At 31.3% G+C, this 18,542-nt stretch overlaps 1 protein-coding gene across 2 annotated transcripts in view; it reads right to left on the bottom strand.

Annotated features, from left to right (window-relative positions):
- LOC118182125 (proline dehydrogenase 1, mitochondrial-like) overlaps positions 1-18,542 on the bottom strand; it is a 153,663-nt gene that overhangs the window by 47,838 nt on the left and 87,283 nt on the right. For both annotated transcript variants that reach the window (XM_035351421.2, XM_035351422.2), the window contains exons 2-6: positions 14,366-14,574; positions 10,553-10,590; positions 10,215-10,358; positions 7,353-7,417; positions 2,093-2,280 (exon numbers count right to left, since the gene is read on the bottom strand). In XM_035351421.2, coding sequence (XP_035207312.1) covers positions 2,093-2,280; positions 7,353-7,417; positions 10,215-10,358; positions 10,553-10,590; positions 14,366-14,574 — 644 coding nt within the window. The remainder of the gene's footprint in view (positions 1-2,092; positions 2,281-7,352; positions 7,418-10,214; positions 10,359-10,552; positions 10,591-14,365; positions 14,575-18,542) is intronic.

Raw genomic sequence — 18,542 nt, 5'->3', positions numbered from 1 at the left:
GAAATTAGAAAATTGCAACCAGAAAACTATTTGCTGTGTATTCGTGATATTTATAATGACGAGGAATTTGATTTAAATCATATCATCAAAGACGGAATACATCGAGATGAAATACTACATTTAGTAAGGAATTATAAGCCGAATAAAATAAAAACATCTGCCCTGAAGATGAGGATAGTGCTGACAGTGCATTGCGCGCCGCGATGTCCCTTCCCCTCCACTGAGCAGCGTGAAATTGATAAACAGATTTCAGAATAGTTAGAGAAACAAAAGATATGCCTTTATCCATTTTTTTTCAGCAATTCCACTTCTTGTTTGATGGATATCGAAACATGCTTTCGCTTTGTAGATCCTTTGGCAGCTCCAGAATCGGAAACTCTTTTTGACATAATCGAAAGTTCAAACTTATTAAAACATTTTTATGAAATTGCTCTAACAGTCTGCAAAAATTAATAAGCCGGATCCAATTAGAAGATTAAGGATTAACACAATCTGCAACATTAACTGAAACAGATAATTAGATAATTTTAGACTAGCTTATACCGTCCATTATACATTAAACGCGCATGCGTAAAGGTATTATGCGCATGCATAAACGCTACGCAGAAAGTTTGTAGCTTTGAGGTTCGGATTATAGATCATTCCGAATTATGGACATCCGGATTAAAGACTTTGTACTGTATAACCATACCTGAGGAAAGAACAATGAATGACACTAGCAGACATTAATCATATAGTAATTAACTTTTTTAGAGACAAGCCTTATGTTTTTGTTATTTCTCTGGCATTTGACCTGTAAGCCATAATGTTTATGATTACTGTACAGGATCCACCCACTTCTTATTAGCAGTTAAGGAGCACTGCTGAATTTTCTGCTCTGTTGCTGTTCATGAGACACTTCATAATTTACTCAACTCTTCTACAACATTCTGCTGCTTGATAAGGATCCAATGATATTCTATCCAACATAATTCAAGGAAGAAGAATATGATCACAAGGTTCATTCTGAAGATTTATTACCACTTGGCCTGAATCTTGGAAAGAAATGGTGAATGTTTTCCTCAAACTTTTGAGAAAATTTAGTTTTGCTATGTTCTACACTGCTAGCTATCAACAACTGCTACTTTATTGTATTGTACGACATTTTGTTTACAAAACTGGCATTATATATCACAGCAATGGTATGTAAATTGTTGTAAATCCTAAATTAGATTTTTCAATTAAGGTAAAGTATGTACTCATTTAGCTGCAACCCAATTTTGACAGAATGTATTCTGAGAAATAAAATCTGAAAGTCTTATCTTCCCTACCAAGAGTACTCTCAGATGTATGGATTTAAGTGTTCCATTCTGCAAAGTACAGATGTACACATTCATGTCTTACCTGGAACACGATTCTGAGCTACTGGCATAATAATCAATCTCCTTTAACTACCATACCAACCAGGTTGATCAATAATACACATAAATGGCCTACAGTTACTGAATTAAATACGCAAGACAGCAAGAAATTTTCCATATACTGTATTACATTCTAGCATTTAAAATACCTATGTTGTCCCATTCTAGAGCAAAAATAATGTAGTACAAAGTTAGCATCGTCTTTTCACACTTAATTTTTATTTTATGTTTTTGTCAGGGGTGGGAAGCATGATTTACAATAAAATAATTCCTCAAAAAATAAACAAATAATAAATAAATAAATAAAATAACCAGAATACAAGTTATTATGCTTAAAAGGAATGTACAACCACAATTACCCTTTACCTATATACTGCACTGCATTTAAATGTGGTCATGTTTGGTTTAGATGACCATTTAAACTAATTTAATAAAATTCAGTAACCAGGATAGTGTAAAGCATGAAGATTAAGAAGTTTCTGAGATTTTTAAACATATACATTTTCAATATCTATTTAAGAAATGAAAGAGAGCTAAATGCTATTTAAAAAGATTTTATTAACTTGCAAACTTAGTGAGAAGAAAAACATAACCGTGGAAAAAAATCACCTGCTTTCCAAATATTTGAGTGAGGTTGCTGCCATTCTTATATTTAAAGTAATAGGAAGAATAGCCATTGGAATAAATTATACCCTTTCTTATCGTAGTCCATGTGTTCTAAGAAAGCTTGAACTTCTTTTTTCTCTGTGTTGATGTTATAATCTTCTAACTTATGCTCAAGATATTCAGGTGAAACATGTAACATTTCAATATTGCGCTCAGTGCCTGTGACTTTTTTGAAAAACTTCCTAGTCTGGGCAATAACTTCAGAGAGCTGCATCTGAAATTTTAAGCATAAATTTAATGCCCAATAAACAGTTTACTAATACATTGGAAATTATGACAAAATTAAAACTGATCATTTTAAAACATAAAATAGCATTAAAAATATAAATATTAAAATAGAAGATTACAAATTATTACAATTTAAATGCTGGCAGTTTCAAGGCATTATCTTGTATTGAATCACAGTTTAAGAGTAAAATTGAAACTTGTCAAAAAAATCCCTGAACTTTTTTAAACATATATCTCCCAACTTCTATTAGGATCCATACTGACTTCTCCACTGGGTGCAAAGAATTACTTTTAGTATATACCTATTTGACATTTTGTAAATAACTGTGTTATTAAAAATTTTACAAATTTTAATTAGTACAGGCACTACTTAATCTGTTGAGTATACTCATCAATACACTGAGACTTTAAAAATAAATAAACATAAAATAAAAATAATAAAAACAATAAAATATTACAAATTTATACAAAATTTAATAAATATTTAATCAACAGATAAGTTCTATATTTTTTTTTTACTCCTATGCACATCACTAGATGTACACTAGATGCTGCTTCAGGTGATCATGGTTAATGTTACTATTTGGATACTGTTATCGATTCGCAGATGTACTCCCATCTGTATACGAGAGACATGTAAAATATACTGCTTATTGTGATCAATTTGGTTAATATGATCAAAATATTATAGAATAAAGTTTTTAAACTGAATTGAAGCCACCATATAAGCCATATAAGTTTAAAATAGATTATCAAAATTGCCAAGTGAAAGAGAAATGTCACCAAGTAAGGGATTAAAATGACACATAGCCTGATTTAAGCCAACTATTTAAATTATGGAAAAATAAAACCTTAGTTTTTTTTAATAAATGTATCAATCATGAAAGTGATCAAATACAGCTCAGTCTTCTTTACGATAAAAAAAATATCTGCAGAATTTTTTTCCTTGGGTTCCTTTTCTGCCTAATTTAAAATTTTGCATTAGCATGTTCTGTACCAACTCTGAGTATTAAGATTAGGGGTACAGAATCAGTCAAAGAATTTCCAGCCACATTACGAAAAGTTCGTAACAAACTTTTAAATTTTCCTAAGTAAAATGCTGCAAAAGTACCTATTTATATGTTTTTAGCTATACTTTTATTAAGTTAGCCAAATTCCATTGCGCTTTTGAAGGATACTATTTCTCATCTTTTAATGTTATCAAAATAGGCAACAACAAGCATAATCACATTAAGTGATGCCTGCTGTGTGCGTGTACATATATGTAATATTTTGATAGTCAGGCACATGAGTGAAGCTTGGCAATCTGGTCACATCAGAATTCTGGATGTGGCTGAGTGTAAGGTGGCATCCAATGAGACAACACAGAAGGATTTAAATTTATAGCTCCCTATCTTTATTCAATTCAAATGGAAAATCATTATTCTTTTAGATTAAATTCTCCAAAATTACATATTTAATAGTGATTTACTAAATAAGATTAACTTTAAATTTACTGCATCATACTATTCGAACAAAGGGAGGAGTGGCAGCAAAGATATGTTGGCAGCAGGAGTAGAAAGCAGTCTCTGACGCAAGATGGCGTGAATTCTTCATTTATAGGAGCAGTTACGTAATATGCTCAAACGTTCTTGAAAGTACTGGTCTAGGGGGAAGATCCTGACGTTACGGAAAGTTAATTAGAGGTTGCATGCTTGCGTAGAGCAAAGCCATAGTAATTTTTATATTTTACATATATATATAAACACTCAGTTTAAATGTGTAGACTAATAAGGTTATGATAATTTATTCCTAAAACTTTAAAAGGCTTGTCGGTTAGCTAAAGACTTGTAAATTTTGAAATTGATTTTTGTATTTAAGTAAATTACAAATTTTTTCTTGCAATTTATTTTTTTACTAATTCATGGGCCTTTTTCATATATTTCTCAGTCTGGTAAACAGCTCTTTACCAGTGAAGATACTTTCTTCTTCATGCCTTTAAGACCATTAACCAGAAATAATTATTTTTCTTCTGTTTGATAAAAAGTTTTTAATAAGAAGCTAGTCTTTAACTAAATACAGTACAACAACTTTAACTAAATACAGTATAAAGTTCATAATCCGGACTTGTCGGGAATTCGGCGATTCCGGATTAGCGCTTTTTCGGGATTATAGATCATCAATTTAAATCTGATAAGATGGCATGCAGAAATTATACAATTAAAAATATGAAACCGTAATTTATGAAAAAAAGAGCAATTACGATCTAAAGGGTATCAAAATTTACAAAAAAAAAAAAAAAAAAAAAAAAAAAAAAAAAAAAAAAAAGCTTAATATTTATTTGTTTACTTTATTAAACATTTCTTTCAATGTAAGTTGTTTAAGATGCTTCCACGAAAAATTTAAAAAGTTCCTTTTTCTTGTGTCATAGAATGCCATACTCCTCACATAATTTTGAGACGGATATGCCTTTATCCACTTTTTGCAGCAATTCCACTTTTTGTTTGATGGACATTGAAACATGGTTTCATTTTGTAGATCTTTTGGCAGCTCCAGAATTGGAAACTTTTTTACATAACCGAAAGTTTAAGCTTAATTTTTATAAAATTCCTCTAACAGTCTGCAAAAAATAATAAGCCGGACCCAATTAGAAGATTAAGGAACAGCGCAATCTACAACATTAACTGAAATGCCTTAAAATCAGTAAAGATAATTTTACCCTAGCTTATACCGTCTGTTATACATTAAACGCGCGTGCATAAACACATTACACGCATGCGTAAAGCATACCAAAAAAAAAAAAAAAAAAATTGTGGCTTTGAGGTCCGGATTATAGATTATTCTGGATAATGGATGCCCGGATTATGGACTTTGTACTGTAATAAGTTTATCTTGCCAACTTTATGGCTTCAGCATCTCAAATAGAGTATAACATGTTACCAACCATTACCCTTCTCCCATTAAATACAACAATGCTATTACATTCCATCAGAATACATTTACATTTACAGCTATTTCATTTTAAATTTTGCAAACAAGAAGGTTAATTTTAATTTCCTTTCTTGATTTGTACCTAACGTATCAATACCTAAGTATTAATATAAAGTAGGTATTTAATACCTACTTTTGGTTTTGCATTTAAATTAAAAAATTTTTACATATTTTTATTGTTTTAAAATTTCTTCTTTTGTACTTAATTTCAATTACTTTGTATTAATATGTACAGGTCTCAATAGTTTTTCTTTCTTTTTTTTTTTTTTTTTACTATACTGTGAGAGTGTTGGGAAAGGTTTTTTCTAAAGTGATTTAATTCATTTAATTCAATTCTTAACAAGTACATTAAATTAAAAAGAAAATCTTACTCACTTTTTTCAGTTTTGTTTATGACAAGTATTTTGGTTCAAAGAGAATAATTATCTTTCCATTTCTTGAGTTTTGTTCGCAGCTTATAATTTAACTCTAACAAAATAACTAATTCGATCGTCACTTGGAAAAAAGACGAAATAATCTCACTTAATTTAGTTATTGTTATTTGATAGTGGATTGGATTGTTCCCCTTGGCAAGTCACTTAAGCTATGGCTAATAACAATGGCTACCTTTTCAATACTTAAAATTTTACATTTTTACTTTTTAGAATTTTTCCAGTTTAAACTAATATTTCTATACATTTTATTAAAATATTTTTACTACAATAAAATCTACATAGCTTACACTTAAAATACTGACTCAAATTTATTCCAATAATTCATCGCATTATTAAATTTATACTCCTTAGAGACAATGTATAAAAATTTTTTCTAATAATAAAACTATATATATATATAAACCTAGCAAATGTGTAAGGAATGGGGGGAGCAAAATATAGCAGATTAATAAATTTAAGCCTCCTAAACAGCATATAAATCCTCTTGATTTAGTGTCACCTACAGTGAAAAACTTGCTAATAGAAAATTATAAAAAACTTGTCGTTAAATTGACAGTTGATTAAAAACATATAAACCCCTTTAGGATGGGTGCATCATATATGCATCATCAGTTAATCCTCTTATGTGACAGCATGCTGTTTAGTGCAACTCACCTTGGAGATAGTGTGTTGTTGCAGGAGTATGATCTCGCCAGACGGGGTATTTCACATCGCTAAGCTTAACTTCATAAAAAAATTCATTATAAATAAATTTTATTAAGCGCTTTGATTTCTTCTGTAATGGTATCTAACAGTAATATAATCACAGATACAGAATATCAAGAGAATTCTATATTCTGGAAATATTCTGGAAATTTTTTAATTAAAATCTAAATGCAAAATAAAATATTTGACTCATCTTGATGCAATGTTGTAAAAAGTTAACAGATCAAGTTCATGATGGAGTAATCACTGTTCTGCTGGATTGTGAGGTGAAAGAAAAACAAACTTCCAATTCAGTCTCTGAGAAAATTTCAGTGTCAAAAATCGATATTCTGACTTAAATCGAGAGTTCTTGGTGTCAAAATAGTCACTCATGGGCTTGAATAGATACTTATGGGCTTTTACAATTCGAATATACTCTTCTTGCATTAAAAACTTCCTTTCTCGTAAACATCGTACTATTAGTTTAACTCAGTGCTAAAAGGTGCAAATATCTTACGTCTGCTATCTAAAGAAGATGCAAATTGAATACAAATCGGAGTTCCACCCTGTCTGGAAGATGAATGCAAGCAGCAATGCACCAGTGCATTACCTGGCAGCTACTGACATTTGGGACTGATGCATGTATGATACACCTGCCTGCTGAAGATTTTTAGTTCAGCAGCATGCCGTCGCAAAGGGGTTAAAAAGCTTTTATTGCTTACATTGTTCAGTTATCTACATTATTTTTATAAAACAACTTCAACCTTATTAGCAAATGTTTCGCATTACATTACTATTCAGCTTAAAAATAATTGCAAATGCTGTTGCTTTCAAACAACCCAAAAATTTATAAGGTAAGAAAAAATTAATCAATTTCATTTAATTAACAGAAAATGAAAAAATAAAAAGAAAGCAAACTTGAAATTGCCCCACACAAACACATAAAAGCTGAAATAAAAATTTCACGTACTAGAAGTTGTGGTCGACCAAGTGCAGTCATTTTGATAGCAGCAAATCCTGTTGACTGAGTTGTACCTGCACAGAATTATTCAAATTCTCACAAAAATTTATAATTACTATATATATATAAAGTACTGCATATTTTTAAATACGCAACAAGTCATTTAGATTTATTTATAATATAATTCATTCACATATAATTACCAACTTAAAAATTCACAAATATGTCACAATACATTACTAAAACAGAATAAGAAAGTAGTATTGACTGAACAGATACTGTTAATTTTGTACTTGAACTAATAATTCTACAAAAATTCCACTTCTACTTCCATTTGTTTCTACTATTAACAGTATGAGGTTCATACATACTGTTAATAAACATACTGTTTAAAACAGTATATTAATAAACATATGTATGTTAATAAACATACTGTAAATAAACATACTGTTAATAGTTTCTACTATTAACAGTACTTCCATTTGTTTCTACTAGTAACAGTACTATTAACAGTATTCAGAATTTTTGATACAATGTGTTTTTAATACTTTGTAAAATATGTTACATTCCAAAATAACACTTCTAAAAACACGTCAACTGATTTAAGATACTTAGCCAGATATAATAAATATAATTTAAAATAAAAATTACCATTGCATGAAAATAATACTTTAAATATTTTTTGGGAAAAATAACTGCTTTAACTGCATAATAATTACTGTAACCAATCCTTTAACATAAACTGTCGGACTAACTGTGACAACAAGGCTGCCCTCTGGTGAGTAGCCAGAGAAGTACTTCAGTAAAAGCCAAGCGTACCACTTGATAAGTTGTATCAGACTTTTGCTCTGTAATTTTCTTAAAGTTAAATGTAATGTCCGTGTGTAACTTAAACCTGTTAATAAATACTTGTTACACTATACAGGACTCTTCTATGACCCTATCTAAAACGACCCCTTCACATTACAGATTTTCATATTGCAATGCCTCCTCCCAAAAAAAAAAAAACAGTTAACTGCACAGTACAAACTATCAGAGTAAACAGAATTGTCTGCAGAAATAGAAAAAGGAAAATAAAAATTTAATAAATTATTAAAGTAATTATAAATAGTTAAATAAAAAATAAAATTATTGAACCTCGGCTTTTTTGGGGCAGCTCCGGCTGGAATTACAATTCCACTCAGAATAAAGTAGTAGTTCAATCTCGGCCTGAATTTAAGCTTTCATTCTACACATAATACACTATTTAAAGGATGAGAGATACACAAACCATTCTTTTCTGCAGCTCACCAATGAGAAAAGATAAAATGACTAAGGCAGTATTGAAGAGAATAGTAAGAATTCTGGAAATAGTATGAAGATATGGAAGGAAATTTTAACAGAAAAATGTAGCTTTGAAAATACAATGGAAGAGTTCAAGGCTTACTGATCGCAATGCACAGTTTATATAATTCTAACCACTGAGCAAAAATTTTTCTTGAATACGATCCAGTAACAAAGTGAGAATAAACGTAAAACACGTGCACAAGTGACAGCAGTGATTCCCCACATTTGGTTACATAGTTCAAAAAGTCTATGGAAGCTGTGCAGTAGAAAGTCATTAACATGGCACGTGCACAATTAAGGTGATCACTCCTATTTTCAGGAACAAAAAATTTATCCGCTATCATAAATTCATTGCACTTCCTGGGAGAAAAAGCCTTTGCAATACGGACAGGCCTGCATTCAGAAGTTAGAACCATTTGCTCTTATTTGTTCTCAAAATAAAATTTGTTTGCTGAAATTGAGGTTCACTTACAGAAAAGAAGTGCTGGAGCCCTTTCATTTAGGGTCTCAGAGTGCTCTGGCTAAAAATTTGATTTATATCAAAAATTGAGAAGTACAGGATCGGGATTCCAATGTGCTCTAGCACCCGAAAATGTGCAGCTGGAAGCTCTAATTTTGAATTTCATATTTCATAATTTGTAAAATTTTATAATACACAAATATTTAAAATTAATAGATAAAAATTTGTCATTAATAAAATCAATGATTTGAAAGTGAACAGTGGCAACATTGTACAGATTAAAACATTTCTATCTCTAGCGTGCGAGAATATATAGGAAATTGTGAATACATATTTTTAAGTATTTTGTGATTCTGCTGTTGAAATGAATTTTATGGGGCATAAGTGCAAAGAGCATGATGTATAATAAGACAAAGTGTTAATAATAAGAAAAAATTTTTTTTCAAGCCATCTGTCTTACTAAGAAAATTGAGCATTTATATAATATACTGAGAAAAGACTGAAAAAAATAGAAAAAACTATGCTAACACTTTACAGTGCATTGGATATTCTAAATACATTCTTCCAAGTTCAAGCAATTAGCTGCTAAACAGCATAATGGTATATTGCAAAAGTCATTATAATTGAAAGAAGAGCAGAAGCTGAAGCATGGCATTATAATAATGTTGTAGGAGAGTGTGGATTAACACATTTGACATGGCTAGAATTTGGCAAGTAGTTCAAAACAGTATGACAAAGGTAAAATTTGTCCTTGATGCTTCTTCAAAAAAGAAAAGCAGATGTGAATGGTAATGTAAGGATTATTTTGAACAATTAACCAAAGTTAAGGAAGTAAGGGATGGTTACCAGCTACTTTAGGGCATTTACAAAAACCCTGGGAAAGACTTAAGTACCACTTCAATTAAACTTCATTTATACATTTAAGGCTTAATATTAATTACAGTTGTGACTGTATGCCATATTTTCAGACAGAGGGAGTGTTTAACAGTAGAAATTTAAAGAATTTAAATTTTGTGAGAAATACACAAAAAGCATGCCTATAATTTTGCAGTAAGAAGATTTTGCTAAAACCATTACATATGTACCTGCAACTGCATTAATACATTTTATAAATGTTTCCATGTTTTTTTCACACTGTGCTTCATCCAGATAAAAATATGTTCTGGCCACCGTGTGATGTTTTCTTCTGTCAGCAAATTTTTCATATGGTTGATACTGTTTTAGCTCTCCTAAAAAGGGGAAAAAAAAAAAATCTAGTATGAGTTACTTATGTAAAATACAACTCAAATTAAAATGGATAAAGAAAGCTACAAAGAAATGCTGCAGCATTTTTCAGTAATGCTGCAAATTAAAAGAAGACAGGAGTACACTTCATTAAGCAACATAATAAAATTTTCATTTTCTTACTCAAATTATATTTTACCTAATTTTCCATCCTCAGACGCAGATGATAAACAACCACTGAAAAACAAATTTTTTTTAAAAATTAATTACTAAGATACTACTAAATACAAGAAAAGTTTTAATTTAAATGATACCATGCACTAATTTCTCAAGGTACAATTACTAAAGCACAAATAATAACTACAACTATTTAACTCTTTTAGATATTGCATAATATTTAATACTTTAGATATGATGTACGTAATGGTTTGGTTTGGTTTATTAGATTACGGCAAAGCACTCGAGGGCTATCTGCCTTAAGGGAGGGAATGCCTTCGTGGAGGACTTTTTAAGGGAAACTGGCTCGTATACACGTTACACATGGGAAAACCACAAAAACACCCATGCAGCCAGCCCGTTCGCGGGATTCGAACCTCGGACCGAACTACCAGTGTTCGACGACGTTACCGCTCGGCCACTGGTGGGATGATGTATGTAATGATTATGGACTTCAAAAGCATTAATAAAAAATGCATGCAAAAAACAAAGATTAAATCAGCTTATTCATGCATGCATATCTACAAGGTCTGTACATGTAATATATTATGTATATATGTGTGTGTAAATAATATATACGTATATGTAATAATGCATAAATATCTAAAATAAATATACATAAATCAAAATTATAGCTTAAATTAGCAATATTCTTCATTTTAATTTATGTATCTCTTATTTCTACTCTAAAAGTACTGAACTGTGTCTTTTTTAAATTAATGCGCATCATGCCATCTTACTTAATGCATAGTATTGCAGATATCTTTTCTCTAATCAGATTAAAGAAACTTTTGAATGCATACTTACTTTCCCCCACTTTACTCACGGTTGCTAACATATGCAGCACTTTTCTCTGTGTCATGCATAAAGATATGCTAAGCTTTACAAAATTGTGGGGTGCATATCACACCCATAATGATGTGTGACTGAGAATATGTATCTTAAGAATATTTAGCAATAAACTGTGTCTTGTCTTGCCCGTCTTTCTATAAATGTCATTTTTGAACCTATGGCGAAAAACTTTACAAAATTGTTACAACTATCACCCAATTTTCAAGATTCTATAGATTATATTAAATATATATATACATAAGTGTCTAAGTCTTAGGTATATATACAGTCAAAAGTCGTTAATCCGGACTCGTCGGGACTTTGGCGATTCCGGATTATCGATTTTTCCAGATTATAGATCATCAGTTTAAATCTCGTAAGATGGCATGCACAAATTCTAAAATTAAAAATATGAAACCGTAATTTATGAAATAAAGAACAATTATGATCTACAGGGTATCAAAATTTACAAAAAAAAAAAAAAAAAAAAAAAAAGCTTGATATTTATTTGCTTACTTTATTAAACATTTCTTTCAATGTAAGTTGTTTAAGTTGCTTCGTTTTATGTGATAATACTTTCTCTTTAATTCTATAAACAGACATAATTTCTTGTTCAGTTACAAAGTTCCGCTGCTCAAGTCCTGTAATTGCTGTGCCGAGAATATCGACTAACTTGTCAATCAAAATTTTTTCGTTTTCACTAACCTCTCTGTCACCTTCTTCATGTCTTTATCCATTTTTTGCAGCAATTTCACTTTTTGTTTGATGGACATCGAAACATACTTTTGTTTTGGGAGCTCCAGCATCGGAAATTCTATTTGACATAATCGAAAGTTCAAGTTTACTTTTATAAAATTGCTCTTACAGTCTGCAAAAAATAATAAGCCGGATCCAACTCGAAGATTAAGGAACAACGCAATCATCAACATTAACTGAAATAGATAATTAAATAATTTTAGCTTATACCATCCGTTATACATAAAACGTGCACGCAAAAATGTATTCTGCACTTGCACACATGCATATGTGCTGTCGTAAAGGTCTTACGCGCATGCGTAAACGTCAATGCACATGTGTCAACGTGCCACATGCGCTGAAAGTTTTTAGCTTTGAGGTCCGGATTATAGATCATTCCGGATTATGGGTGTCCGAATTAACGACTTTTGACTGTATATGTAATAGTAATACATACATGTGTAATAAAACTTTTCGATGGTGATGCAGAACACAATGTTGATGCTGATATGCTTCTTATGATTATTTATATTAATAATTGGTAGTTGTGGATATTCTCAGATTCTTCTTACACTTTTGCCAATAATTCATTTAATAAAACAAAATAAAGCAACACATAAATGCAGAGATAGGTACACCAGCTGCTTAACAATAACAAGTTGCATTTTAGAGAATCATAGTAATTATAGAATTACAGAATATAGTGTTATAGAATATTACAAAAATACCACAGCATGGTTCACTCCATAATAAGTGAAACTAAAAAAATTGGTTTCTTGAATATTAGACGCTCCATAATATAACAGAAAGAATCTTTAGCATCTTAGTGTTAATAATAATAGTAATAAAATTCTTACTAATTTCAAACATATATAAAGTAACTGGCTCTTGAACACTAGCAGAAACACTTGTTCTTTAACTCGGGCAATAATGATGATGAGAAAGTCGACCCCACTGCATTTCACTAAAGGCTCAAAATAACAGCCACACACTCTTGAATACAGGACGATCCAGTAGCTCTCGTTGGATGGTGCAGGGACATTTTACACTACGCAGGAACCAAAGGCACTGAAGCACCACAGAGTTGAACAAGCAGAGGTCACATTATCATAGGTATGAGAACGAATGCTGCTTTGCCATTTCTCGTATATCGACAGCTTTGTGCTTGTGCTTATAAAACACTTGTTTTCCTGATTCACTTCCATGGCAAATAAGAAATGGAAATTTCCAAGAAGAAAGAAGAGAGGGGCCAGACAACATGATGTTAGCAACACAGAGGAAAACATTAGGAAAAATGTAATTATATTACAACTTACATTAAGAATGGCAAAATTAGTTAACTTCTCCTTACAGGGGCATTTTCACTTTACTGATATTGGTTTAGTTAAAAATTTACATTTAATTCTAACAAGATAACAAAATTTACTCTTGTTTTTGTTATTATGGTAGAATTATATTTTATGACTGTGAATGCATGTAATCTGCATTCAGTTTTGAATGTAAATAAACAAAATTTCAATACTCGAAACATTGATCATGAATTTCAGGAAATATTTTGCTTTAGATAAATTCTTGCTTTTTTTAGGGGGGGGGGATGCATATTTCATTGCATTAGAATTTACTTAATTAATCTAAAAATTACATAATATGCATCAAGAATTTATTTGCCCACAATTTTTCAGCAATAAAAGTTTAAACTTAAATGCACTTTGCTACTGATTTGCATTCTGCATAATAATCAAGCTAGCAGCAGTGAATATGGACAGATTGTTGGAAATCTGCAAAGGCTTTTCTGGCATTAAAAATCTTAATAATGTGGCAAAAAAAAGACTTCTAAAGAAGAGAAATTTTGTTGTAATAAATCAAGAATTTCGTTTTTAATACTGATTCTGAAGTAATATTAATCCACCTGTGCATGTGTGTGTAAATATTTTATATTAACTAACCCAATTATTTTATTATTTTGGGTTTACTTTAACTTCTACTTTCACTGATTTTGCACTCTGAATTTAATTTAATTTGAATATACTTATACCCTTATGTGAACAGAGTTTTGGTTTATGTCACATTTTGAATACGTATGATTAGAAGGTAATAAATCAATTTACAACTTGATGGTCAGAATGGAAAATTTTTGCAAAATTACAATAAATAAATTAGTAAAAGTTACATAATCAAGATATGCTTAGGTAAATAAACAAATAAGATCTGCCTCCTTATTTTTTAATACCTCATTTCAACTTGTCTTGCTTTTTCTTCACTTATATCCTCTTCGGCACTGTAATCAAGTATACTTTTTACACCAAATGAATGCATTCTTTTAATAACTGGTAGAATTTCTTCTTCATTTTCACCAGCAACAAAGTGTCCATAAAATGTATGCCTCATTAAAAATCGGAATAATGCTGGACCCAAAACTTTTTTGCCAAGTTTCAAAAGCTGAGATGGAGAGAAGAAAAATGAAAACATTATTTTTTTTTTTAGTTTTAAATATGACAAATATTTAAAATTTTCATTAATGAATAATAAAGTTATTTAAGGGGAAAATTCTAACCATTTTGAAATTGAATAACTACAGGGAATTTTAAAAACATCATAAAAGATAAATTATTCAAATTTAAAACATATTGTGTGTGAATTCTTTATACTCTCTAACGTTTTCTGTCTAATACATGAAAATTTGTTTAGCTGCTCTTCATGCTTTAAAAAGAAAGTTCAAAATTTTCAAATATTATTTAATGCATTTCCTTTCAAAAATTAAAGAACAAAGAGGTTTTAAGCATATTTTTCAATATAAACAATACATAAATATTAAATTTAGCCCAGATGCACAGAATTTAACAGTTTATTATACAGTCAAAAGTCGTTAACCCGGACTCGTCGGGACATCGGCGATTCCGGATTATCGATTTTTCCGGATTATAGATCATCAGTTTAAATCTGGTAAGATGGCATGCAGAAATTATAAAATTAAAAATATGAAACCGCAATTTATGAAATAAAGAACAATTATGATCTAAAGGGTATCAAAATTTACAAAAAGAAAAAGCTTACTATTTATTTGTTTACTTTATTAAACATTTCTTTCAATGTAAGTTGTTTAAGTTGCTTCATTTCATGTGATAATACTTTCTCTTTAATTCTATTAAACAGACATAATTTCTTGTTTAGTTACAAAGTTCCGCTGTTCAAGTACTATAATTGCTGTGTCGAGAATACCGACTAATTCGTCAAACGAAATTTTTTCGTTTTCAATAACCTCTGTATCACTTTCTTCACTATCGGAAGCCAATTATAACGACGAGGAACTTGATTTAAATCATCAAAGACGGAGTACATCGAGATGAAATACTACATTTAGTACGGAATTATAAGCCAAATAAATTAAAAACATCTGCCCTGAAGATAAGGATAGTGCTGACAGATCAACTTCCAATTCATTGAGCGCCGCGTCGTTTCCCTCCCCCAGCAGAGCAGCGTGAAATTGATAAACATATTTCGGAATGATTAGATAATCAAAGCATATGCCTTTATCCATTTTTTGCAGCAATTCCACTTTCTGTTTAATGGACTTCGAAACATACTTTCGCTTTGTAGATCCTTTACATATTAGTAAATATATATCGGAAATTCTATTTGACATAATCGAAAGTTCAAACTTACTTTTATAAAATTGCTCTAAAAGTCTGCAAAAAATAATAAGCCGGATCCAATTCGAAGATTAAGGAACAACGCAATCTGCAGCATTAATTGAATTAAATAATTTTAGCTTAGCTTATATCATCCGTTATACATTAAACGTGCATGCGTAAACATATTATGCGCATGCGCACACGCATATTCGCAGCCGTAAAGGTCTTACACGCACGCGTAATCGCCTATGCGCATGCGTCAACGCGACGCATGTGCAGAAAGTTTGTAGCTTTGAGGTCCGGATTATAGATCATTCCGGATTATGGGTGTCCGAATTAACGACTTTTGACTGTATATTACAGTCCTTGCACTTCTGGAAAAAAATCACCACTGATAAAAATGAAAGCAAAAGCTTCTTGTAAACATGGTTGAGAATAACAATAATACAAAATACAGTATTCACAAATTAATTCCAAAAGAAAATAGAGAAAATACAAGTTTCATGCCTCTTCACGCTGCAGTTAGAAACAAAACTCAGATACATCTTAACTCTAATTGCAGTTTATTTAATGATCTAAAAAGTGAAGAAGGGCAGTTATCTGTCTTCCTAGGTAGACCCAATAAATTCTGAAAATAATCCCCATACACTAGGTTCACCAGCGGTTGAGCGGTAAAAGCCACCAAACAGTGATAGTTTCGGTCCGGGGTTCAAGTCCCCGGAGACAGGCTGGCTGCATGGGCATTTTCGTGGTTTCCCCGTGTGATATGGATACAAGCCAGCTTCCCTTAAGAAGTCCTCCACAGGGTATTCCTCTCTTTCTGCGTAGTGCCTAATAGCAAAGCAAGTAAAATACAGTACAAAGTCCGTAATCCGGGCGTCCATTATCCGGAATGATCTACAGTCAAAAGTCGTTAATCCGGACACTCATAATCCGGAATGATCTATAATCCAGACCTCAAGCTACAAACTTTCTGCGCAAGCATCAACGCAAAACCTTCACGCATGCGCGTTTAATGTATAACGGACGGTATAAGCTAAGCTAAAATTATCTAATTATCTATTTCAGTTAATGTTGCAGATTGCGTTGTCCTTAATCTTTGAATTGGATCCGGCCTATTATTTTTTGCAGACTGTTAGAGCAATTTTATAAAAGTAAGTTGGAACTTTCGATTATGTCAAATAGAATTTCCGATGCTGGATCTACAAAGGGAAAGCATGTTTCGATGTCCATCAAACAAAAAGTGGAATTGCTGCAAAAAATGGATAAAGGATTTAGTAAACAAATAAATATTAAGCTTTTTTTTTTTTTTTTTTTTTTTGTAAATTTTGATACCCTTTAGATCATAATTGCTCTTTATTTCATAAATTACGGTTTCATATTTTTTAATTTCTGCATGCCATCTTACCAGATTTAAACTGATGATCTATAATCCGGAATCGCCGAAGTCCCGACGAGTCCATTATCCGGACTTTTGACTGTATAATCCGGACCTCAAAGCCACAAACCTTTTTTTATATGCTTTATGCATGCACGTTTAGTGTATAACAGACGGTATAAGCTAGAGTAAAATTATCTTTACTGATTCTAAGGCATTTCAGTTAATGTTGCGGATTGCGCTGTTCCTTAATCTTCTAATTGGATCCAGGAAGGCTCTAGAGCTCGCGATATTGTTGATAGTTACCCACCGACATGTGAAAATTATGATAAAGCTATTGCATGTTTAAAATCAAGATTCGGCAGGGAGGAATTACTAATTGAATTTTATATACGCGAACTTTTAAATCTTGTTGTAAAAATGTTACCGAAGAAAAAAGAAAGTTAGACACGTTGAAATTATATGATAAATTAGAATCACATCTAAGAGCCTTGGAGTCCATAGGCTTAACATCCGATACATATTCAGCTATACTTTTCCCTCTTGTAGAATCGTGTATTCCGGAAGACATTTTTAGAGTTTGGTTAAGAAACCCTATAGTTAACATCAAATTCGATTCTTCTGAAGAAAATGCTTATGGGGAGAAATTAAAAATTTATTATTGTTCCTGAAAGCTGAAGTTGAAGGGGAGGAACGTATTCGTTTAGCAAAGGGATTTGTTAGTAAGGAACACAAATTTCAGAAGGAAAAAATACAGCGTTCTGTTCCTAATAATCCACCGACGGCAGCAGATTTGTTTGCGGGAACAACAGAGAATAAAAGAAAAAATTTTTGCATATTTTGTGATAAATAACAAGAAAGTAAAGATTGCTTTTCTGCACGTAAACTCAAGCTTCAAGAAAAACAAGAAATTTTAAAAAACAAAAAGGCCTGTTTTGTCTGTTTAAAAACTAGATATCGTTCTAAATTTTGCAAGTCCAACATCAAATGTGTCCTTTGCAGTAAAAAACATTCGATTTTGATGTGCCCAGAACTCCCTGGAAATAAGATGAAAGGTAACGTACAGGAACTTGAGAAAAAGTTGTCGTTTGATGTTAGTTCCTCTAACTTATGCACTTCTGACGAAATATTGCTTCAAACGTTACAAGTAAAACTGAAGACTAAAGGGAAAGAGCTACAAGTACGTGTACATATTGACACTGGCTCACAACAATCTTACATTCTTAAAGAAACAGCTAAGAAACTAGGTTTGAAGCCTACAGAAAAGAGAATCTTAATTCACTCTCTATTTGGGGGGATTACAACTGAGAAAAAGGAGCATTATGTTTATGACGTTAACCTGATATCTTTGAAAGGGGACTTCTCCTGTAACATAAAGGTTTTGGATCAGCAGATCA

Source organism: Stegodyphus dumicola, chromosome 5 (genome assembly GCF_044657685.1).
Source record: "Stegodyphus dumicola isolate Sdum_Otavi_A_Nest chromosome 5, ASM4465768v1".
NCBI lineage: Eukaryota > Metazoa > Arthropoda > Arachnida > Araneae > Eresidae > Stegodyphus > Stegodyphus dumicola.
This window is presented reverse-complemented; position numbering and strand designations above follow the sequence as displayed.